This window comes from Chlamydotis macqueenii, chromosome 14 (genome assembly GCF_036417535.1).
Source record: "Chlamydotis macqueenii isolate bChlMac1 chromosome 14, bChlMac1.mat, whole genome shotgun sequence".
NCBI lineage: Eukaryota > Metazoa > Chordata > Aves > Otidiformes > Otididae > Chlamydotis > Chlamydotis macqueenii.
The window spans coordinates 20,012,408-20,038,305 of NC_141569.1; the positions used below are offsets into that span (position 1 = coordinate 20,012,408).

The 25,898-nt window shown below is 49.1% G+C and overlaps 1 protein-coding gene across 1 annotated transcript; it reads right to left on the reverse strand.

Moving 5' to 3' along the window:
• Positions 1-742: 742 nt before the first annotated feature.
• LOC147599019 (uncharacterized) lies at positions 743-22,042 on the reverse strand. The gene is made up of 10 exons (XM_086759250.1): positions 21,915-22,042; positions 21,724-21,826; positions 20,835-20,987; positions 17,550-17,669; positions 17,092-17,232; positions 16,449-16,642; positions 10,429-10,531; positions 8,132-8,184; positions 7,440-7,564; positions 743-1,434 (listed from the first exon to the last, which is right to left on the reverse strand). The coding sequence occupies exons 1-10, from the start codon at positions 22,040-22,042 to the stop codon at positions 1,313-1,315; spliced, it is 1,242 nt and encodes a 413-aa protein (XP_086615376.1). The 3' UTR covers positions 743-1,312.
• Positions 22,043-25,898: the final 3,856 nt, after the last annotated feature.

The window sequence follows — 25,898 nt, forward strand, 5'->3', positions numbered from 1 at the left end:
AGGTACCCTTCCCTCTGTCTGCAGTTGGCTGGGACGTCCTCACCCACCTTGGTGCAAGTGCAAGGGACTTGGGTTTGGAAACTATGGGGAACCTGGTGCGCATCATGTTTATTTTTAACGCGACTGTCCTGCAAAGATAATTGTGCCAAGCTGAATGCACGGCGCACCGGTTACGTTTCTGTTCCAGTTACCATGGTTGCTAATACTCAAAAAAATACCGGAGAAAGGAAGAGAATTTTTCTTCCCCATGCTGGGAAACGTCGCCCAGGCTCGTTGCTGCCCACACGGCACAGCGATGCCGCCGGTCTGCGCGTCAGCCGTGACAGCTCGCGGAGATCTGCCCAGCCAGGTCTGGCGGACGGAGCGCGGTTTCTCCTGGTTTATCACCGCGCTGGCAGAACAGATCTCACCTCTGCTTTGGTTTTTTGCAGGGATAAATCTTTCTTACTCCAGCTACCAGTAGGCATCTGTAGGAGCAAAGAGAAGAGCGCTTGCATCCCAAAGGCTGCTCTGGAATATTTGATCTGAGCCAGTAACGGCAGGCGGTACCGGGCAGACAAGAGCAAGGCGAGGCGAAAGCAGAGAAGAGCAAACCAAGCGCAGACTCAACCCATGCTGTCTTAATTCCATGCTCCTCTATGATAAGCAAATAACTCCCTGAGATAAAAAAAAAAAAAAAAAAAAACAACCAAAAGGCGTAGAACTGTAGAACCTGCCTGACCACCTAGAACCTAGTGAAACACTGCAGGTTCCTCCATGGCAATTTTGAATTTTATTGCTAACACTTCAAAGAAAACTGTTAAATCTATCCAGGAAAAAAACCACATTTCTACCGAAATAGATTTTCCCTGTTTTCATAAAAAAATATTTGGACCAGCTGTTCCTAGGCACCTTGGCATGTCATTCCCTGCTGCGGTTCCCAGACCTAGTCATTTAAACACCTAAACGACCGTTTGGAAGCCACTGCTCTGCAAGCACTGTTATTTTTTCATCCACGTTCCGGTACGTGGCTGACCAGAGGGCATCATCGCAGGTGGTAAGTCACAACCACACCTGTGGTTAGATATTTGAATCCTGCTGCCACAAAGCAATACACTGGACAAGGTCTCAAAACGCAGACAAGACAGGACACTGTCACACGTCTGGGCCACTCTTCAACCCTCTGCAATGGATGCTTCTTGGTATTGTCCATCTGTCCCCAGGCCTCACATTCTTATTCTATTTTTTTTTACTGAACCTATTAATGAAAAAATAATGTATCTTTACATTACATGGTGTCACCTGGTGCTCCAGGATGGCAGATCAGCCCCGATCAGACCCTGCAGCTCTGCAGCACATCATTCGATACGCGGTGGGTTGGGCTGGGAAGGATTTTGCCTTGTGCTTTAGAGAAGTCGGCCGAGGCTTCGCAGTGGTTCCTTTTGGATTCTGAGTCTGCCAACAGAAAAAAAGGCAATAAAAATACCTGGATCATTGAGGTTTCAGTGAAAGAGAGTCATGGAACTAAGACCTACCTGGCTCTATTGTTTCTTACTGAATGAGTATCTGGTTTATTGCAACCTATTCATAAAGTCATCCATCATTCTGCACAAAATTTGGGATGAATTCATGTGGAAAGTCATTACAATATCCACCTTTCATTATTCCTGTCTTTATGCCCAGTCAGCCCAGCTGCAGAAATAATACAGCCTGACGCCAGCGCCAGTGAAAAACAATGTTGTGGGAGGAGGCAGCCATGGCCACCGGCAGGGGACACGTGCCGCAGGTCCAGGGGAAGGTGAGGAAATTGTGTACACACAATCCCCTGTCCCAGTTACGCCGCTCACAGGCAGCTAATAGCCCTGTAACGATGTGCTGAGAAGAGCTGGTGAGTGCGTACAGACCACTGCAGCCGCAGGATGTCAAGATGGAGCAGGGAGCTGCCAGCCGCGCAAAGGCTGAGACGCCGGCGGAAGGCTTTGTCCCCGGCCATTTTCGGTCAGAAATGCTCTCCGCTGATGTCACTCATGAAAAACCCAGGAACAGCAGAAATAAACAGGGGCAAGGCGCTCCTCCCTCCCGGTGCCGGCAGAGCCAAATCCCACAGACTGGAGCCCACGCCGGAGGCAGGGCATCCTCCGAGCCGCCCGCTGGCCTTTTCAGACCTGCTGCTTTGGTTATTGCTTTTAAGCTTGTTCGAGCAGAGGCTCCTTTTCAGAGAGCAGCACTCCCTGGCAAGATCTGGGGAGAGACGGGATCTTGACGTCTCTCTTCAGACGTTTTGGGATATAAAAACCAAGTTATGGGTAATACGATATTCCACTGGCAATGTGCAAAGCGCACATAAGAATGGAGGGCGCTTGAGAGCCGGGCCACAGACAGTGCTCCAGCATCCCTCGTGAGCAGATCAGACAGCGTTTCCGTAAGAACTTATCGGTATTACCACAGCACCTGCTTCCGTTACTTCCAACGAGCAGGAGCAGTCACGCCCGGTGTGCACGGCGACACGGAAAGGGAGCGGTTCGTGACAAGGCTCCCGTGTTTGCTTTCATGCGGGATTGCACAGGGTTCTTTTTTTAATTGGCACTCTGGGGTAAAAGCAAAGGCAACCTAATGACAGGCTGAAGAAGGCAAAGCTCCATAATTTAACAGACGTGTGCCACGTCCTCACAAAGAGGAGGAGGGTTGGGTGGGTACCAGAGCTGACGGAGCGCATCGCAAGAAGGGATGCGGATCTGAGGTGCATATGCCTGTATCTAGAAGTGCCTTTGGCTACTTGAATTATTCAGAATTGGCAGCAGATTGTCTTGCAGTAAATACCCTCCTACACAGAGGAAAATGCAGCAGATATTACATTTTTTTTCAGTGCCAATACAGAATTTATTGCTGCCTTCACACCCCATGAGGCACTGCTTCGGTCGGAGGCTGCACGCGCAGTTGGCCCGGGTTAAAGCCCTTTCCAAACGCTGCTCTTCTGTAACACAGAAATTACATTTTGGGGTAAAAGGCAATCCATTCAGTTCTGCCCACCTGAAAATTTACAGTGCTTGAAAGTGAGCTATCGTATTTCACCAGGTCCTGCATCCTTCCTTCTCACAGGGTGTCCGACAGAATCCTGCCCCAGGATGGATACTGGGAGCAGCTGGGATTGCCCGCGCTCCCGGAGCAGCATCCTGCCGCGCGTCCTGTCCGGACCTGCGCTTCCTGGGTGAGGCACCGCCTTGTCCCCCTTACCGGCACGGTTCTGTGCGCGATGCTGGCGTTCAGATGCTCATAAATAATGATGACACAGCTCCAGAGTTTAAAATACGAGGGGAAGAAATAGAGAATAGCCACAAACCATTTACTGTCAAATCAGCTCCAAGTGCTTTTGTAACTGTCACTCGTGTTGTGAGATACTGCTCTGATCGAGTGATAAACACATCCAACCATAAAAACACCATGTATTTGCTTTTTAAGTCACCTCCAAGTATTTCAGGGCAGCAAACTTCAATAGAATACCATTGCGCTGCGTGACATACGAGCAGCTGCAGCTCCTGAGTGCGTTTCCACCCACGGCAGAAGGAGGCGAGGTGGGACTGGCCCCTCACAGATGAGGAACAGAGCCTCATGAGGAGACTTGCCAAGGTCCCAGAGACAGGCTGAGCAGGATGGAAAGCTGCTCCAGCATCCCCTGACTCCAGAAGAACCCAGACTTGCTGGTCCCTATTTCGTTGTGAAGCCGCCAGAGCTTTGCCATGGGGCAGCAGAGAGGGCATTTCGGAGCAACCCCAGTCGGCGAGGGAGGAGAGAAGATACCACAGGGAAGAGGTTTCTGGATGACAACCTGACATCAGCTAATATTCTGTACAACCCCTGCTCATTCTCCCTCCAGCCCTCTTTCAGCAGGGGCCCACATGCACCAGGGCGAACAAGGACAGGGTGGGTCGGGTGTTTCAGTGCCTCACTATTACACCGATGTCTTGGGACTGAAATCCAGATGCTCTCACGCTCATCTTCCTCTTTTTGTTTCTGCCTTCCTATTCTAGCCAGCTGGACCTCAGCTATTCCTTGCAGCTGTATTCAGTTTCTGATGTATTTTCCATGAGCAGAAGGGGAACTTGTTTTTTTTCCTCCCATCAGCAATTTTCTACGGTAAATAAGAAAAGGAAATGGAAAACCTTGTAGGAAGTCCCAGGCTGCTGAGGCTTTTTAAATGGGCTCAGAGCTCAGGCACGGGGCAGACTGATCACAAACCAGATGTGTTGAGCCAGTGCAGATGATGGCATTTCAGGACCAGCATAAGGAAGAAGGATTCATTAAGTGACAGGAGAAGACTGAGCCACCAGGTACAGGAGAGTCAGGATGCAACAGCAATGAGAATATTCAGCAAAATTAAGTGTGGTCATGGGAAAGATTTCCTTTGCATGAGCACTGCCACCTCATTCCAGTGTGCTTGCAAAAAATGGTAGGTGATTAATTGGAGCATTTCCATATCCCGCTCCCCAGTGAGGTACTGAAAGGAAACAAGTATCTACAGATACGGGGTGTCAGCCACCCCAAGGAAGCTTCAATAGGGAAAGGGATGGAGCGAGGGGCAGCATGTAGTAAAGAGACAGGCAGAACAGGAAATAGCCCCTGCATCCGCTGAAATATATCCCATTGCTCGGGTTAACGCTTCTGAAATGTAACATGTGGAAAGTACCCTTCATTTGGCAGAAATAAATAACTGAAGTCAAATAACAGGTTGCTGCCGACAGAAAGCAGCACTTGCCAAATATAACGATGCCTTTCCACGCCGCGTTACTGCTCCGGAGGAGTTAATCTTTGCTCAACGGCCTTTTACCATAAAAATACATAAAGATACCCTGCAGTGCTTTCTCCACCGGGAAACCTACACGTCATACACAGCCCTCCAGACTGAGACCCATGTCCCTCTGTCATTTCTCCGCTCTCGTTTGCCCACAAGTGCTGCAAGGCAGAGCCAAAAAAAAAAAAGAGAGAAGGAACAGAAAAGCCTCTGCTGCCTGGGGCGCAGCCTCACTCCTCACGGACAGCGCGGTTCTGCTTGCCGAGCAGCTGGTTCCTTCTTAATGCTTCATTTACTCCTGATTACCAACTGTGCATCTCCTCGTATATCTCCAGCCCCAAAAATTCCGCTTTCCTGGGGCTGGGAGCTGGCTCTCAGAGCACCCGGAGGACAGATCCCACGTGTTCTGTTTCTGTGTAATTATATTACTCATGAATAAGCAAAAGGAGGGTTTACTTCTGTCTAAAACCAGGCAGGTAAGCAAGTGTTTCATATCAGGCACGGAGACGAGCTGTCCGTGGGATTTTATCTGGTGCTGGAAAATCTGGAGCATGCTTAAACAGCCGCTGAGCGGGGAGTCTCAGCGCACAAGGCACAGCTGCCTTCTCGTGGGGGTTTGTCGATCCTCTGAGCCAGGCGGGGAAGGATCAGATTCCCAGGGGCAATCATCCAGAGATCTGAACTGAAGAGGCGCGATTTCGATGTCTATGTCATTCTGAAAACCTTCCCATCAACCCGGGACTTCACTTCGGCTCCTCAGCATCGCTAACTGGTTCTGAAGCCGCCATTGATTTACTGCTCAATTTCTGAGCGGTTCGAAGCGTTTCACCCCAGCATAAATGCTGTTTGTTTGAAGTAGAAATTGAATCTGATTGGAAAACTTATTTTAATTTGCAAAACCAGAGGTTAAAGGGGCAGAGAAAACTAAACACCTCAAACCTCCGATGGACGCTTTTTGGCATTGCAGTTGTACAATAGCAGCTCCTGTACCGATTTAAGGAAAGGAAAAAAACCAGAGCGCATTCCCAACCCTTGCATCACCGAGAGGCGTTCAAAGGCCCTCCCAGGACCTTCCCAGCACGGAGCGCAGGGGTCTGGCTCGGGAGGGTCACGGTGCGCGTGCTGACACAGGACGTTACCACTCACCCGTGCTCGGTGCGGTGTTTGGCACCACGTGATTCAAAACAAATGGACTCTGGCCGTGGAGCTTATACTACCCACGGCGATTTTCAATGACTGGAACAAAGCCAGCCTTAACGCCATCTCCCCTTTTAGCCACGAGCTGAGGCGGCTGAGCACTCACCACCGGAACACAATGAGGGAGCGGGGAAGGCTCCGTGTCCTGCTCCAGGACGTCTCCGGTGGAGGGGAGCAAGCTGCAGATCTCCAGATCCATGGCCTCACGTCGTACTTTAAACCACCAGCACAAACCGGGGCTCTGCGTCTCTCCCAGCAGTTCCAGACCAGGTTACCCTCTCGTGCCATCGCTGCACCGCCGTCCACTCGTGTTTTCCGTGAGGATGGCGCAGGCTTTCAGAACCAATTCCACCGTTACCAGGCGAAGTAGCACTGTTATCAAAATATAGGAACAAACTGGCTCTGAAACGAATTGATGTGGTTCTCATCTGAAGTGTGCAGGCACCTTGCTGTGTCATTTCCCACTAAATACTCACTTTCTCTCTTTGCCATTTACCCGTGTCTGTACATTTGCATTCTTTGGTGTTGCATTATGTTTGTGATGAATTTTCACTTGTACGTTGTAGAGACATCTCGCTTTCAGTCCTCACACGAATGCTGCTTCTTGTTTCCTCATCCAGTAACTCAAAAGCAGAAACTGTAATTTTCAAGTGTAAAGGAAAAAAATACTTTTGAAGATCGTGTTCTGTGCAGAAAAATTCAAAGTACATCACGCTTCTTCCACTGGGAGATGCTTGATCACTGGTTTCTTCTTTCTATTAATCAGCTGTAACCAGTAACACTGAATTTGAGATTCCTGAGTGAGGGTTACAGACCTAGAACGGAAACACCTTGAGCCGCTTTTCCTCGGAGCGACGGGGTCCGACCGCTGCCCTGGGCACGGCGTGGCGCCGGCCGTTTGAACAGGGGACGGGCCGCGCAGGAGAGGCCGGTGCGTGCCGAGGAGCGGGGCGGTGCGCACGTAGGGGACGCGGCGGCGGGGACGGGGCTGGCAGCGAGCAGTTCTGCTCCTGCTGTGCTGCGCATTGCGATGGCTGACTGCGCCGGGGCGGAAATCGCTGTTTGGGATGCCGTTAGCATCCATAGTTCAAGGTAGGAGTAATTATAAACAACAGACTGTGCTGTCCTTTCATCACAGGTTTTTGGTTAACATGACACATTGTCTTCGGGTATTTCTGGTGCCAAATTATCCTTTCGATTACCAAAGCCTACATCCCGAGCTACAACTGGTTGTTGTTCTTGTTGAAGGAGAACAGAAAGAAAAGGACAAAAAAATAAAATCTAGCTCTCCTCCAGCTCCTGCTGGCATCGTTCAGGTCTTGTCTGCACCCACAGTGGGAAGTGAAAAAGCTTACTAACACTTGATTTTTTTATTACAGCTTTTCACCTTTTAGGCCAAGCTCAAGCCAGGGCTCTGACTTTGACAACATACGAGAGAATGCTAAAGCCAGACACGCTAAGTCAAACAAACCACCTGTAAATCCGCCGCAGCGTGGGAGAGGCGCGGCTGCACGTCGCGGGGATTGCGCCGGGAGGAGCAGGTCACAAAGAGGGGTTTTGCCAAAGGCAGCGCCCGAGCCTGTCCTACTGCTGCCGGTCCTACAGCAAGAGAGAGCGGGGACAGGGCTTTGGGGAGACCTTGAGCAGGGTCCCCGCATCGCCCTCGAGGCTCCTTGCACTCCAGCACGGGCCCAGGGCCATGGGACCCCTGCCACGCGCCCACATCACCCACGCCCCGCTGCACGTCCCCCCTGTGGCAGCAGCCTCGTGTCAGCCTTCAGCAGGCTGGAAGTAGGTTAGATTAAATCTGGTGGGCCAGATTTTGGTCACCTTAAAAACAACAACAACCCCTCCTTTTCCCTCACAGCCCTCCCACACACACAGCTGCCATGCTTAAACGGGAAAATTAAATCACTTCTCTACTCAGCTGGCAGCAGTCAGCCAGTAACTCACGGGAACAGCAGTCTTTTACAACAAATTAACCGCTTCGGCGACGCGGCGGAGGCGGGCGCAGCCAGGTCTGTCCGCGCCTTTGGGGCACAGCGGCTGGGAGCGAGGGTTGGCCGGTCCGGAACGAGACAAACAGCAAAGCCAGCGCAGAGCAGAGCACTTCCACAGGGACAGCGCTGGCACCACGCCGCGACCTCCCTGCCTGGAGACGCTCACCCAGAACCGGGAGGAGACAGGCGGACCCTTTGCCTTTCTGTCGTTCTCAGTTTCTTCACTCAAAAAAAAAAAAAAATAACGGTTAGGCTTACCACTTTGCAGAGTATTTTGTGGCAATAGACTAAAGGTCTTGCGGGGAACTACAAATATCAATTATTGTCAACACCTCAGCGATGCTCTCTGCCATTCAGAGATGAAAGGCCGCGGTGCTCGCTACAGACGCCGGGACTTTGTCTGTAATTCACTCACCCAGGTGCCACCCAAGCGCGCGGCCCCTGTCCCATTTGAAATGAATCGTCCCGTCACCCGCGAGATGAGACTTTCGTCTTTCTGCAGATGCGCCGAAACGCAAGCTCCCGTGTCACTTCTTGGCTGAACCGGCGCTTCGGTGCGTTTCCAGAAAGGTAACGCTCCCTCACCGAAATCAAAGTTATTCTCTCTTATTTAATTAATTAGCGATTTTGCTGACCGCCTCCCTGCATTGTATTTCCCCTTACCTTGTGCTTCATCAAACTTGCATGAGGCCACCTCATCGCCGGCGGCCTGCGCTTGGGCTGCCAGGAACCCATCTGACACCAGCCTGGCAATCACCGCGTACGCTAATAAGCAGCTTTCACTGCAATTACCAAAATACACGTGTCGTGTTCAGCAGCGCAGGCCCTAACAGCGAGAGAGGGGATGGCAGACGGGCGGAAACGGTTAAATCTGCTTGGGAGACGGCGCTGGGACCTGGGACGGGTGGGAAGGGAAGAACTGGAGTAGGCACGGAGGCGGGCGAGGAGAACGCAGTGCGGCCGCAGAAGGTTTTACTGCTGCACTTCTTTTTTAGTCCCGGTACTGAACTGCGATCTAGGCAGCATAAAACATTTATAGAAGCATTCTGCCTCCTCTGTGGCACTGCAATAAAACACAACTTTCGCTACCGTCCCCGCACAAATTTGATTCCATTATCAATATCCAGCTGAAATTGTTACCTGAATAAAACCATAGAGACCAGCCCGTCGGCAGCCCCCCACAGCCCCCGCGCGCCTGCCGCCCCACGCGTGTGAGACGAGGATGCCAAGAACTCATTAAAGCACTTGCTTCATTAGCACAGTCATTTGTCTGGCAGATGTCCTGCTGCAGAGCTGGCCTCTACCTGGCAGAGTAATTCCTGATCTGTGGGTTACGCTGCGGGAGCTTCCTCAGGGACGAGGGAAACGCGGGGCACCCAGCGCCAGCTCGCTCACCCTCTGCTCACCACTCACTTTTGCAAAAAAAAAAAAAAAAAAAAAAACCACCATTTTGTTATTGGGCAACAGCAGCTCAGCAGGCTGTGACTAGCGTGACTAGCGTGATGAATGTGTAGCTTTGACAAGTCTCTTGCATCTCTCATTTTTTGGAAAAAATACTTCATGATTTCAAATGACTTTACATTTTAGAAATTGTTGCTCACTTGTGGTTTAAAAAAGTTCCAAGGAGAAACCCGGATAAAATTACAGCGCGATAACATCTAAATGTGATGCTCTGATCATGAACTCAAGTTCGTAATGCTGAATACTGTTTCAGGAAAATTTTTGGAATGTAAATTTTTAAACCCAACTGAGTGAGAAAAGAGTTGACATCTCACAAACGTCCTGCCCATCTCTTCCACCCACGGCCTAGTGCTGCTTCCAGGAATCTCTATAGGTTTATTTTTAGCTCCCCATTTTCACAGGCGATTCAAGCCCAAAGCATCCAAGCTCGCTCTCAGTTTAACAAAACACGTTTAGCGTTCAGCGGGAACCGCAGGGCACAGAGCAGCAGGCACACAGGCCGTGCTCCGCAGGGCTTTCGATCGGAGCACGGCTCGCCCCGGGTCGGCCCGGCCGGGGTCTCGGGAGCAAAGCCAGGAACGGGTCCCTCAGAGACGCCGGCTGTGGGACGGGCTAAGAGAAGGGCACGGCCATCCTGGGCCAACACCCGCTTCACAGCAAGTCCCCCAGACCCAGTGATTTTAACGTGCATGGGAGTTTGTTCTTCACATTAGCGTGAGATTAATTTCAGCGTGCAGATGTGAACAATAAAAACCAAGATGCCTTTTTTAAGCCCTCCCTCAAAGCAGTTTGAATGCTGAACCATGTATACAGGTGAATGCTCCGAGGTGTACCTGCACCCCACAAAACACGGACCAGCAATCAGCCCAAAACCAAACCGGTATAAAACTGTCATCATGAACAGGAACACATGCTGACCAGAAGCAAACAGCGCCAGGAATGCAGAACAAGAAATAAACCCAACGCTGTTCCTGTTGAACCAGTAAAGGACAGAATTCACACCGACTGCAACGCGAGCAGGACCATGCCTTCGGAGAAATCTCTCGATCGGCCGTCAGTGGGTGCACACGTACATCCTGCCACGTTTCTCAAGCATCTGCAAAGACTGAAAGGATAAAAACAAAATTAAGAAAAAAATACAAATGTTGACACCTAAGCGACTGAGGTGCCACCCCACACGTGATGCGATATCTTACGTACATTGGTAAGGATTGGATCTTTTCCTGTGATCTAAACACAGCGAGGAGCAACCTCAGGCTGCCTCTTGCTGCGTCAGCAAACTCGGGGTGTTTATTCAAAACACGCCACAGTCAGCAGCATTTCTTTCCATTTAGCATTAATCACAGCACACAGCATCCTTTATGTAGCACCACGGTCCCCTGCACAGCGCACTTCATATTCACAGCGTTCCTAGGTTCTTGCAAATCAGTAGGATCCAAGCTCTGTTATTCACACTTACGGCGATGTCGGCAAACATCAGAGTGCTTGAGACATCAATCGGGACACCGTGGTTTTTGAGAAGGGAACCAGCGTTTACCATTACACCTGGAAAAACCACTTTTTGCAAAGCAGCCGTTCCCCACGAGGGTAGCCATCAGCTCCTGGGAGCATCTCCAGCTTTGCCACAACCATTGAACTCGAGCGCTTATGAGAGCTGCTGCCACCAGCGCACGAGGACTCTCCATGGATGAGAAACACCACTCACACGCTTGAGACTCATTTACCTGCATTCCCCTCGCGCGCCCTTGGACACTGCAGTGACCGTACCCCATTGCAGCCACTTCTGCGAGCCTTCTTCCAGGGAATGAGATATTGCTCAAGCCACCTCTGGCCATGCATTTTTAGCTTAAACTCTATAATAACCTTTGGTTTTTTAAATTAAATTTAGTTTTAAAATTTACAAAAATGATCCAAACATTTATGCAAGAACCGCGACCCACCATGAGCATTGACGGTGGCATTCATGCTATTTCTCACACGCGGGGCGCGAAGCACTGCCGTAAAGCCAAACGTCCAGCACGGCAAGTGTTGCGGCGTCGCTGGCAACCACCGCAGCGGAGGATGCCCCTGCCCTGCGAAGCCACACATGAGCGTGAGAAGGACTGGTTCAGTGCACGCCACTCAGCAGAGGCATGGCAGCCCAGGGCACTCTTCAGCAGAGCCCATGGCGGCTTTCCGTTTAATCTATGTGAAAATGGGATTTATGGCGCAGGAGTAAGAGCTATCTGAACACGGCCCATAAAACTGGAAGAATCATATTTTTCTCTTCAGCAAGCAACTTTTAACAGCTCTGCTGGGTGCTTATTTGCAGTCACAAGGCAAAAATTTTCTCTCTGCTGTTTACAACCCTTCTCCTCATTTCCGTGGCAGAGGGGGGCGGTTGGGAGCCCAGCGCGGGTGATGCTCGGGTGCTGGGTGTTATTTGCTCCGGGGACTCTAGTGATCCGCAGTCCGGCTGTACTAATGTTCCCATTAGCCGTGATTGCTTCTGCAGGGGGTGGCAAGGAGCAAAGTGCCTAGGAAAATCCTGCTTGAGCCTTTGATATTTTCTTTGTAACATTTTCCTCATCTTTCACAAGACACCAGTTTGACTTTGAAGTTATTTCCAGGTCTGTTGTTGTCATTACTTCGTATTTCTGCTGGGGAGCTGGATGTTTCTTACAGGGGAGCGAGGAGCCACCAAACAGCCTCTTTCCGTGTTCCTCGTGCAGTCCTGATCTCTCCAGTAAAGCTTCCAGTTACTGAAACCACACAGCCTAAAACCACGAGGTATTAAAACGCAGGCGCCAAATGCTGTGAGGCATCGCTCAAAGTTGCTGCAAGAAAAAATGAAGAACAAATATACATATGTGGAAAATCATACATATAGAACATCCCAGTGAGAAAATTGCTGTGGACCGAAGCTCTCTAACAGCCACAAAGCATAGTGGAAGGTCAAATTGAAAAAAAAAATATATTGGTCTAAAATAGTCATAGCATGGAATTGTGGTGAGTTTCGGAGGCTGAGATCAAATGAATGGAACTTTCCCAATGAAATTTAATAAAATTCCTGTTCCTGGGTAGACTGAAATAATCAAAGATTTTTTTTTTTTCTCTGGGAAGCAATGTAGAACTTGAAATGGAAAACTGAAAATGAGGAGCTGAAGGTTCTTCTTGCACCTCTGCTACCTGGAGAGAATAGCTGCTTTGTAAAAGGGCTTTATGTGCCTGCGACAATATTTGCTTTATAACTGTGTCATAATTGCTGTAATTTTCATTGTGATTAGCAATATAAAGTGTATTTTAGAATATCCAATAAGGAAAGAAAATTTGTATGAACTTTTTTGCCTTAGATTATTACCGTTAGAGCCTGGGAGTATTCCGAGATGATTCAGAGAAGCTGTAACGAGGCCTCTGTTCTTTGTCACCAAGAGGTGGTGAGACCTCTCCGCAACATTAAAACACGCCGGAGAAGTCACTGCAGGTCTAGATCTGACCTTTCCAGTTCTGAACTGTGATTCAGACATTTCTGTAACACACAATTCACGGAGCCAGACACCAATTTGCTGTCATTATCCACAGCTCCTTTGGTTCAAAGACTGCTAACGCTACTTCCCGTTACAGCTCGTGCCTCGAAAATACAAAGCAAGGGCAAGAGCAGAGCCGAAAAAAATCACCGCAAAGGAGCGCACAGCAGCGGTAACCACCCGAACCCAAGGAAGTGCACCGAAACCAAGCCATGCAGAGCGTCTTCTCCGTTTTTAGTCGTTTACGTGCAACCCAAGGGCTGTTGGGCCTCCAGCCCACGCACCCTCACCGTACGGGCTGCAACGTGCCCCACCTCGCCATCCCCACCGCCACGGCCTGTCCCGCAGGGATCACAGCTCCTGTCACCGGGGTGGCAGGTACCCGAGAGGGGACCGGAGAGGCGCGGCGGGATGCGCAAGCTGCGCTGAGCTGCCAAGGTCAGCCCAGGAGAGGTCCTGGGGGAGAGGGATGCACGGATCTCCTCTGCCGTGGTGGCTTTGTGCGTTTGGAGGATGCAGATAAGAAGGGCATGGAACGGGAATGTTATGCTAACAGGAACATCTGTGTACTTAAACCAGCGCAGAGCAGCTGGTACATGGAAAACAGCCCCCAGCACGCCTGAACACTCTGTAAATACAGAGTTAATATCTCCTGAGATCAATTCGTCATTAATAAGTTATAAAAACAGGATTCGATGTGCTCTGAAATGAAAATAGTGTGAAGAGAGGCCTGTTCTTTGTTTCCATTTTTTCCCCTCCTAAAATTCAGTGAAGTGTTTCTGGTGTGAGCGACTCTGTTTGCAGAAAGCAATGACTGCAGTTAAGATGTATTAGGCTGGCATCCAAGCAATAGCTTGAAATGTATTTTCCAATAGGTTTTGTTCTAAGTTGGGCATATTAGGACTTGGTTGTAATTCATATAACAACAATTTTCACCATTAAGAATGCGTATTTAAAACTGGCAGCCACTGACATTTCAATAAGGACTGAACTAAAGATTTCGGTAAGTATCCATTTCAGTTCTGGGGACTACTATCATCCGTCAGCAGACATCATTCTGATTAGAAATTGTTGTTAGCAATTACAGAAAATAAATTCAAATTGAACCTACATATTTCCTGAGTGCGCAGCCCATCCCATGAGCAGAGGCAGGTGCTGGAGGAGAGGGGGCAGAGGGAACTCCGCCCTCGCCGCCTGCTCCCTGCCCTGGGATCGCAGCCCCGGCTTTCTCACCAGGAGCTCTGACAGACACTTTTATGTCAATTTTTCTCTGAATGTGGAGGGATCCTGGGATCAGCACCCAAACGTCAAACAGCGAGCGTGTACCCAAGCTAACTTCAGACGAGTGTTTTGGAAAAAGCCTTGACCAAGTTCCACATCACAGCGATATTTCATGTGACAACTATTTGGTGACTGTCCCCCTCCTCAGCCACCTCTGCGCGGCCGTGGCTCAGCCTCCTCCCGCCCCGGTACCTCCTCATAGCACGCCGCGCAGGTTAGCGCCTTGGCTTACGCTGCACGACGATCCGCCCTCGCTCAGCACGCCCAGCCTTCCCGAATACGCTCCAAGGACCTGCACAGCCCTGAGAGGTGCCAGATAGCATCTGGACTTCTTCTGAACACTTTGAGACTCCACTTACCGGGTCAAAAATTCAGAATGGTTACTATGATGAAACGGATCCTTCTCCTCTTTTGCTCTCAGACAATCGGTTGTGAACAGGCACTAGACATATATCACATATATCCCATACTGCACTTCTTACGCCTCCTCGAACCACGAGCTGCTGACGGCTTCAATAAACATCGATTTTATGCGTCCTGTGAGCCCAGGGAAGCTGGATAACCCAGGGTGCCAGCCAGGGAGTGCAGGTGGCATTTTGATCAACGCTGTGTGAATCTGCAAAACTAAGATACTCCTCTGCATATCTGGAGGTTGTTTTTTTTTTTTTTTTCCCCTGCTCCTCTCTTCCTGGAACGCTTTTATCTCACTCCAGTAATTGCCAGCAAAACTCGCAAACAGTACAGCCGCGGGTAAACCTTATCAGCTGCCTTGTGCTCACAGCTCTCCTCCACACAGGTCACATCTGGGGAGACGAGCGCTGCGGTCACAGCCAAGGGTGGTGCCGGGTGTCCTCGTCCCGCAGGGCTTGGTGCGCTGGAGACACACCTGGAAGATTTAACTGGGCTCTTTGTAATAAGTGTCACTGTAATTCCAGGTGCTTTATCAGCTTACATTGAAAGAAAGAATAGCTCCGCTTGTATAGGAAAACCTCTTCTCTTTTTCTACTTTTTCCTGGGAGAATAAACTGATTAGGACAAACTTTTCTGTTATCTTTCCTTTCATCCAGGATTGGCAGCAACTTATTTTAAGTTTTCTTAAATTATTTTAGAACGTGGGAGGGCTAAATTCCCATTTGCACATCCTTACGCGGCTGTTTTTCAGGACAACGTTCACAGGGCAGTACGGGAAGGTTGCCTGCCCCGCTCAGGATTCCACCCGTGGCTTTGGGAGCGGATTTCAGGGAGGTGCTCAACTGGCCCGCGTGACCCTGAAGGCAGAGCCCGGGTCGTGTGCTGCCCGCCCGAGAGGAGCGGTGCTGGTGGGCTCCCTGTCCCTCCTCGCGATGCAGAACGGGTCTTGTGTGCGGCCGTGGAGCTCACACCCAAGGTTTGAGTGCTGGTTCCATCCTCCCCGCACGGCAGCTGCCGGGCGAGCGGGCTGGCAGATGGAGCGGGGCGCGGGCGGCGCGGCGCTCAGCGCAGAGAGCGCCTCGCCAGCCCCACGTCTGTTCTGCTGCACCCGCGCTCGCAGGAGAAGCGCAAGAAGGATCTCGATTCAAGTGCCTGTGTGTTTAACACATGTTTTTTCCCGTCAATATAGGTAGTTATTGATGTGACCGGGAAGGAGAAATATTTTGGTCTTGCATCATTCTGGTTGGGCTCTTGCAAGGGTACGAGGGCCCGCGAATGTCCCCCCAACAGGTACAGGAGTGCTGATCTGGAAATAACAGGAATTCCTGAAAGATCCGTGTAAGTGAATGGGGGAAAGTCAGCCTGTTCCTAGCAAGCTGCAGGTGTGTACATAAGCACAGGCAGCGCAATTATTTTTTCCAAGCAATACGAATGGGACGTTTTCCTGGCTAGAAGCAAGCAAAATTTCTTCATGTATTGGGATGCCATACACTGAAAATGGGTTGTATATTAAATCACATTTAACATTTATTCTCTTTTCTGCTCTATCAGCCGAGCAGTGCAGCATTAGTCAGTCATCTTGATTGTGTGCCCTTCCTTAATCATATTTGTAAAAGATGTTACCCAATGCTCAACCCTTTGTTAAAAAAACAGGCTAAACCAGCCATCGGGTACATATCAAACAGAAGAGATTAACTGAAGTGAGCAATTAAAACTGAGTGTAAAATTGAAAGCTATTTTCCTTCCATGCACTGGTTTCCCTCACTGCACACGCTGTTTCTGCTGGAGATGTAACAGTTTCCGCGAGGTTAGGAGATGGTTTACCTTGACAGCAGATGGGAACGAGTCCAAATCCCCCTGAACGGTAACCGTGCCCTTACCCCTCCTGTCCACAGGGTGCTTCTGGAGAACCTCAGTGACGTCTGCCTGAATTTGTTTCCACGCTTCTGGAGCAAGTCCGGGATGGCAGAGCGCTCCTGGGACGGGCGCTGGCAGGCTGCTGTGCTCTGTGACGCCGCCTGTCTCAGGAAGAGAATGGTTAACCGAAAAAAATCACACCCTGTGCTGCACAGGGGTTTTGCTTGGCTGAAAGACCTGACCCAAATAAATATTGAAAATCAGCCAAAAAATATTTATCATTCTTGTGAGGTAAACAATCCCAGTATGTAAAATAATACAACTTTCAATAAGCAAAAAAGGATTGTTAGTAATTTTTTGGGAGATAACCATCATTTAAAGTGAGTTCAGTGCAGTTTTTCCAAATGCTTTCACAGCTTGGGAACTTAATTGCACATTGCCCGTAAGGAAACGTTTCTGTGCTGAATTACCCACCACTCAGCCTTCCTCGTCTGGACACCAACGTCAGCCAACAGCCGTCATCTGCAATTACCGAGGTGGTTAAATCCTGTGACAAAGGACATGCAGAGGAAACAAAAACATTACATATGTAAATAACAGAGTCACTAACCCTCTTCAACTTATCTGCTCCAGGAAAATGCAGTGCAGGCTGCGAAGCAAGATAATGCTCCCTGCGCCAGCGCCGATAGTGCCGGGTGGCAGCGTGTCCTTTCTGAGGGAAACAAGGAGGAACAGCAATCCAACATGTGAGCTATTTGAAAAATGCTAGTAAAATTGTCTTGATCTGAAAGAAAACAGTGCTTTTCCAGCTTTCCCTGGTGGCATTTTGGATGCTTGTGATTCTTTTCTCCTTCTGAGGAATTTTGTGCTTTGCCAAGTGCAACTCATCCTCTTCGCACAGCCACTGCCGTGGCACCTGCTTTTACACTGGGATTCTTGGCAGAAGGGAGGAAATGCTGCCTGGAGTCACTTGTCCTCGCTGCCTTCTACTGCGATGTTGAGCTTACTACAAGAGCGATTTGAATTTTAAATTCCGTAACTGAAACACAGAGACAATGCGGTAAATACCGATTGACCACTGTGCCACCTGCACATCTTGATCGTTATCCTCAGCATCAGATCATCATCTTTTCCGCCCCAGCACTCAGCAGAGGGGAGCCTTCCGTTGGGCCACCTGAGCCCAATGGTCTAAGGGGGAAAGAATGAGCAAGAAATACACGCAGTTACATACAGCTTAACCCAGTTTAAGGATACAAAAAGACCCTGCCAGAAACTGCTGGCTCGCTCTACACCACCTTCTCTCATAAAAACAGAAAATGGGTTTCTGAAGTTCAGTGGCAGGAACCAACTAATACCAGTAGAGACTCAGCTGATGATCAGCCACCAAGCACTGGTGGAGATGCCCCTGCATAGAGCCCCTTGGGTCAACAATCCCATCCCTCACACCCCAACCCAGCCTCCTTGACATGGGCAGATGAAATCAGACTGACTGTCGAGATTGCTTTGTTCTGCAGGACCTGGCCAAATGCACAGGGTGAAACACCATCCTGCCCCGCCACCCCAAGTCCTCCTCCACCCCAGCACCCTCCTTCCCTTCCCTGATAAAATTCACTGTGCTTTTAAGGTTCTCCAGATTTAACTCAATCACATTCCCAGTGGCTGGCAGGAGAGAGCAGAAATAAAGAAATCAATCACTCAGAGACAGGCTTGAACCAGCGCCAGAACTAATAGTCCCAAATTCTGGGAAGCGTGTCTTTCAATATTTATTAGAAAGGCACATTTTGTCAGATGCTTCCAAGCCTGTTTCTCCCAGCACTGCCTTCAGAAGACTCTTCCCCCAGCACAGAGGGCAATCCTGTGCGAAGCCACCTCTACGAGCATCATAGAGGATTACTGTCCCCGCTCCTGTGGCGAGAACATCCTTTGTGTCCTGGGGCAGCAGCAGCACTGGTGACCAGAGACAGGCTGCCCACAGTGCCGCTCAGCCCATCTGAGCCTTTCAATCTTAGAAACACAGAACAGAATCATAGAACGTTTTGGGTGGGAAGGGACCGTTAAAGCCCACCCAGTCCAAACCCCCTGCACGGAGCAGGGACATCTCCAACCAGATCAGGTTGCTCAGAGCCCCATCAAACGTGGCCTGGAATGTTTCCAGGGAAACACTATTTGGTCAAACTTCTTTTTGCCACTCATGGACTTTCGTTTTCCCCCTCCCTCTTTGGGGCTGGCCGCATTTTCAGACTGTTGAACTGTTCTCGGTAACCAAAGAATAATTGAGGGCAGCGGGTAACAGCTTATTACCACGGGAACGCTGGTTCCCCAGGCAGCACCGATTAAAATTGAGCAGCATTTCAAACGGCGCGTCAGGTTAAGCCATTTAGTGCTGAAACATACAGGTCAGCCTTCGGAAGCAGGGCTGAAGGTGCGACATTGCTTCCCTTCCTTTCACTTCTGTGCCAGGCACTTATTTAATTTACTCACAGCAGCACTAAATATAGCTTAAAATACTCTATTGTTTATTTAATCTAGTGTCTTCAATGCCCAGTTCAATTTTCAATCATCTGAGTTATGCAACAGGCAGTTCAGACTCATACCAAAATGAATTTTTCCATCCATTCCTACTTGTATCTTGTGAGAGGCTATTTTCAGTCTTAATTAAAATCTATACACCAGAACTACCGTTTTCCCATGAAAAGCAACATCAATGCAAACGAAGTAAGTAGAATGCCCTACCTTTCCAGCACCATATTGAACAGATTGATTCACGTAAGTCAGTTTAAGAATAGTTTAATTCACCCATCAGAACAGGAACAGCCTTTGGACAGAACCCCTCCGACCGCAGAGCGGAAGCACAGCGGCCACAGCCGTGGTGGGGCAGTGGCCATGGGCTGGCACGGCACGGCGATGCCCCCACCGCGCCCCACCCTGCTCCCCGTGCCAGTACCTTCAGGCTCAGGCAACACTCCCATCCACTGACTCCAGCCTTACCCCGCGGGATGGCTGTGCACAGGTGTCCTAATGCCAACGCAAGAGGACAGACGTGTCTCAGTGTGGGACAAGAACACGGCCAGCCACCCACCACCTGCAGAAACCACGTCTCCCAGCCACACAGCCTCGGCACAGCAGCAGACCCACACAAAGCTACAGCGAGGTAACCTTTTCTTCAGCTAAACAGACCCGTCAGAAATCCAATTTCAATACAAAGTATGTCTTCTAATGCACCATGAGGAGGGGAGAAGGTCCACGGAGGAAAGCCAGGGCGGCTGCCTGAGTTTTAGGCAGGGCACTGGGAGGCACTGGCATTGGTTCCCCCTTATCTCAGGTGCTCAGAGTTTTTCATCCTGACCTTCAGGCAGCAGCAGAGTAATTTGATAAATAGGAGCACACTGTTGTTTACAGCCGACCAGCATAAACGCTGCTGTTAGCTCTTGGCTCAGAGAGTCGGGATAATCACTTGGATCAAGATAGCTGAAACAGCTTTTAAACATTTCATCCCCTGCCACTTTATTTTTAGAAAAGAAAACCACGTGGCCACATGTAGAAGACAAGGGGCGATGGGTACAAGCTGTACCGGGAGAAATTTAATCTCAATTTAAGAAATATATTTTTTTTTTTACCTTGAGAACAATCAGTCACTGGAAGAATGTCCCCAGGGACGTGGTGCGGTCCCCAGCTGGACGCTTTCAAGATGCAGCTGGTCAGGGTGCTAGAGAATCTCATCTAGGCTCCCTTTCCCATGAAAGACTGGACCAGATGATCTTCTGAGGTCCCTTCAAACCTGAGCTGCTGTAGCTGATTTTTAAACTAAATCCCTAACTTTGTTTTTTTTCAGGAAAACAAAACAAGAGAGAGGCAGAATCAATAGCTAAATAAGAAACAGGTCAGATCATTACTTTAATATTTTACTCATTGACAAAACATATCGACTTCCATTGATGTTCCATAACATGTATTTAAAGAGCAGATGATGCTTTACAGAGTTTTTTTGGAGTGCATTAAGAAGAAGAACAATTCCCCCCATGACAGAAAATCTATTTTTGTTTGCTATCATTTTTTATTAGGAGGAGCACTCACATCAAAAAATGATGCATCAAAAGGCTGATCTCCTTTCTGAGCTCACGATTTGTGTACTTACGGAACAGTTCTACAGAATTTAATTGCAAATAATGGATTTTTTTTCAGATTTATTGGTTGCCTTCATAGAATTTAATCAAAAGTAACATTTGTGCTACAGAATGCACAGCTAAAGATGAGGATTTTACACTGGATGTTAGAGATTTTTTTTTTTAAAAATCTGGAAAATACTAGTATACTACTTCTGGATTTCGTAACTCTCATTCCACACTACCTTACGCAGTACTGATCACGAAACACCAACAGAAGCAGGACTATGTGGGCAATGTTATCCCAGCGCTTTGGTTTTGTCATGCCACACCGGAAATCGAAGCTGCAGGGGCAGTCGTTCATTGCTGCCTGTGCGGGATGGTTACGGCCCGGCCTGGGAGCCTGCCAGAGCGGTACGGACAGGTAATGGCTTGAGAGGCGAACCCCAGCAGAAGACGCGGTCCCTGCCACTCCGCTGCAGTCCATTAAAGGGCCAGATGTGCACCAGCCCAGGCTCCTCCACTCTATCCCATTATGGATTAAGTGGAGTCACTGAAGAAATCATTAAGACTGTTTTGCTGTCCCATCACCTTCAAATGACTGAACGATTTACTGGAGTGCCTTCCCCTCTGCGGAGGCTGGGCCTGCCTCACATTTGTGATGTGCAAAAGCCTCTACACTCACCCACTGAAATAAAAATTCAAGCTGGATTTCTCATTTCCCATGGGATATCTTAAATCTGCGCTTCTCATTAGAAACTGATTTTTAAGTGCCATCTTCCAAATGGGTGTTGTGGTTTAAAAACCAGAAACAAAAAGATGTCTTAAATAGAAATGCTAACCCAAAATGAAAGAAAACATTTTCTCCAGTGTATCTTATAATATTCTTTCATTCATAACAGAAATTTGAGTTCTACCATATATCAAAACAGCTTTTCAAATGCTGACACGAAAGAAAAAATTTTGTTCTGAATTGAGTCACTGGAGACCTAATATTCAGAATATTAAATTAATACAGTGACTGTCACTGGTGCAATGGTCTTATTTGCCTGGTAGAAGAGCAAGCAAACATTAAGAAAAGCAGAATTAAGAAAGCACTGCCACTGAGAACTAAGCACAGGGCAGGCACGCTCCCTTACCACGCAGCTGCCGTTGCCCAAACCGTTGTGTTTGGTCCGGCTTCTCTCGTCTTGTGTGGATAGAAGGGATAAAGCGATTCCATTCAGTTTATACTCGGTGTCACTGTTCAGACCCAGGTAATTAACGCTGTTATAGATAGCCTTCTGCGTGTTGGTTAAACACCAGCGTGACCCGGTGCACCCACACGTACCGTGTGTGGGTACCGACACAGGAGGGTGCCGTGAACGCGGTGGGAACCAGTTTAACGTGGGAGCAGCCCAGCAGCCTTCTCTCTGGGGCGGGCAGAATAACCATTACTGTGACATTCGTGTTCTGCATGGCGGTTTTGGAAGTTACTGTCACTCCTTTAGGGTCTCAGATAAGAGCACAGACCTGGTGTTACCTGTCAGAGTGCAATACCCCTTCAACACGCCCAACCCAAGGGTCTCGGCACGGCTGTTGAAGACAGCAGCTGGCAGGCGCAGCACAGCCCAATCCTCCCTGCTCTCCACGCTCCTGCAGCTGGTTTTGAAAGGGGACAACGGGACCAGGGATGTCCCAAAGGTTCGCGTCACCTCTTCGTGGGTTCACACAACCGTGCTGACACCAACCCTGGGAAAGGAACGAGCGGCAGCAGGTCCCTGCGTGCCTACGGCATACGCACAGGCAAACGCTCAAACCGGGCATCACCCAGCGCATCCACACGAGTGGTATCTGTCTGATCCAAAACCTGGGTTAAAGTGCAGGAGATGGGGGAGGGCAGCCCCCCTCAGCCGTAAACATACCTGTCACAGGGGAATTCTGCAATTCCTGGCTTTCCCAGTGTCTTTCCTAAGCTGGAAAATTTTTTGCTACGCTTTTTTCCCCTCCTCAGAAAAATTAAGTGCAGCCAGGGCACAGTGGTAATTAAATCCCATTTCTTCCATTTCTTTTCCAAAAAGATACATTTTACAAATGGAGCTTGACTTAGTTTTAAATAATCTCCTAATAGATTTCAGAGGAAATTTAATAATTTTCTTCTATCCCAAAGTGGCTCAGTGATGGAGAATAGATATTACACAAAAAAAGAGAACAATTTATTTATCTGCTCTTGCACTCCCCATGCTTTCATTTGCGTGTAAGCTGTTTGGCTAAATGGTGGGAGAGGGAGGACGTGAACGCTGCGCTCTCCTTGTTCTGCTGATGTAATGACAATGGGAGGATTATTTCTTAATTTCCAGTGTGGTAAGTGGGTAATTATTGTCCAATTAGACTTGCTATTAACCTCTCTGTATCTCATTTTGCCATCCATAAAAGGAGAATAACAGCACTTACCACTCTCGCTGGGATATTGTGGGGATTTATTAGTTAATGGATGTGCAGCACAACGAAAATGAAAAGCACTGCGTATTGGCTAGAGCGTAATTATTAATAATGAATCGGTGTTAGCATTGTTAGCATGGTTACAGCTTCAGAAACTTGGTGTGGGACTTAAGGCCCAGCAATGGCTGCAGCCGTAAGGGTTTCTCTCATCAATCTTGGATCTTAAGCTTGAGTAGCTAGATGGAGAATCTAGAAAGGGGGTCTAGTGAAACAGCAAAGCCGGTTTTAGTTGTTGCAGATACGAACGCACTTTTTCCTTAAGTACAAAAGAACAATGACTTACACACACACAAGAACAATATCTCCTTAAACTCTTCCTCCCTAAGCCCATCGTACCTGAGCAAATGCCTCGTGTCACATCTTGTCCATGATGCCTTGGTTCTGTAGAAGAAGGCTGCGAGGTGACGGAGGAGACATCTGGAGAGGTAACCAGCGTCACCAGCCACAGCGGGACCGGAGCTGGTCAGTGACCCACGGAAACGTGTCCTGCTGCAGCTGAATGAGCACGAACAACGGGCAGGGAGGACAGGGGACAGATACAGTGACCAGTTACTTGCAGAACACAAGCTATTCTATGATTCTATGACATGTTGGTTAAGATAGTATCTTCTAAAATTTTATCCAAGTTTTACCATGCCTTCTCCAGGCAGCCATTTGTGATGTATAGGGAAGACTGTGATGTCCTCTGAAAGATGCGTGGTGATGCCAGCAGCACTGCCCAGGCATCAGCTGAGACCTCGTCCCACTCCATCTGGAGCCCCTCGGTGCTGGACAAGGCCCAGTTTTCCTATCGACTGCTTAATGCCCACGTACCAGACCAGGAGTGGGTAACCCACGATGTTTGATTCGAGGAAGAGATGCCTGCAGGCACGTGGTTCCCCACCTAGCCAACTGCTCTTTTTCTCCTAACCACACGGAGATCGGCATCCTACGGCATTGCTGGGGCAGGGACCAATGGCCCCAGGCTGAAACAGGGCCATGAGGACATGGGCAGCAGTGGGGGTCTCAGGTGGGGTGGTCAGGGGCCCCCAGGACATGGAGAGCAGCACGGGACCACATCTGCAGTGGTCTCTGTGCTGTAACAAATTGAAATAAAAATTAAAGTTGTTTTTGATTGGGTTTTTTTTGTTTGTTTTTTAAATCATAGTATTGAGCAAGAGCTTGCAGCCAATAATGCAGTCTCCAGACAGGAGGCACCCCGAGCCCAGAAGGCCGCTGCCGTTCACTTGTATCCTCGTGCCACAGACCGCCGCGCTCACCAACCCGTTCGCGTGTGCAGCCGCAGCGTTGGCGCCGATCGAGAGACCCGCTCAACGGGAGCCTGTGCGGTGCTTGAAAGCCAGCTGCTTTCTCTTCCACTGTTGTAAATCCAGAGTTACACACTGCTCTTCCCGGAAAAACAGCTGGAATTGGGAGCACAGCCCGGGCTGTTTCCGAGATTAGCTGGGACGCGCTGTTCAGCCTGGAGCAGCGGGGCCCCGGCTGGCGACGGACGCAGAAACTTCCGAGTCCAGTTCTGCTGCTGGTCTGTCATGAACTGGACCTACCGGTCTGCAGAGCAGTTACAGTCCCCAGGGTTTGTCGAGATCTCTTTTGTGCAAGTCTGAGAGACTACAACTTTATATCAGTCAGGGATAATTTAATTAAAGACTACACCAACTGGTGCCCGGGAACACACCAGCAATGAGCGCGTTTTATCCACTAAGGAACAAATACATTTTCAGAAATGTTCTTTCTTCAGCTCACTTCTCGTTTAAACACTTGGATGCCTTCCAGCAGCTCACTGTTGCTCCTGCTCCCATCTGTCTCGTTGAGAAACACAAAACACTGTTCTGCTCCTGCACGTATGTGTGCACACACGCGCGCACACACACATTCGTGCATAAACCCAAAAGATGTTAAACCTTCCGGCATCCCATCTGATCTGTCTGGGGGGAGGGAAAGCAGCAGCCAGTCCCTCGGAGGCGTCGAAAGGAAGCCTGTGTCGGATCAAGGATGCCTCGTCCCCAACGTCACAGCGTGCTGCTCATCGATAAAACTCCTGGGTTACATCCCAAAACCGTGGCAGCTGATTCAAAGTTCAGTGGCTTATTCCTTCCCACATACTGTGAAAAGACAGTTTCCACCAGCCACAAAACCACCAAACCAATATTTTCTCTGTGAATAAAAATAGAAAGGATAAACATTACCTGGGGTCTTGTGAGCTTTGCCGAGCCCAAAGAGAAGAATCGATCTGCCTTGCGGTCCACAGCCTCAAAAGAAAGCAAGCAGTGACTACACAACCCTGCTCTTGTGATTATCCTGCCAACAAATCGCTTCAACAACGAGATCTATGGATGCAGAGCCGAAGCGCTACTGCTTCCCCAGCACAGGAGATTAGTACGGTGACACATGTAGGTGTAGCAATAACGTGTTAATGAGTTATTGATTTTTTTAATTAAACTACTGGTATCATATTTCCAATCTAAATGAATGCATCATTAAAGTAATTAATAGCACAGCAATAATGAGAGCTGTCTGAAGTCGCAATTAATCCGCGGCACATGGTCTTTCCGTACGTAACGGGCTGTAGGCAGGCCACCAGCACGGGGAGCAGGGCTGCGCGGTGCCCGATGCCTGCACGGCCGCCAGCCAGCCATCACCGGGCTCTGCGCCGCTGTTCTTACAGCCATTCTGGGAATCCGTAAAAATGCAATCACTAGTCAAAAAAAAAAAACAAACCAAAACACAAAACACCACCCAAAAAAAAAAAATCATGAAACCCCTCTGTTGTCATGGGGTTGTTTTGGCTTTTTCTGTTCTCCGCTTTCACAGCCTGGCCCCTCACCGCGGA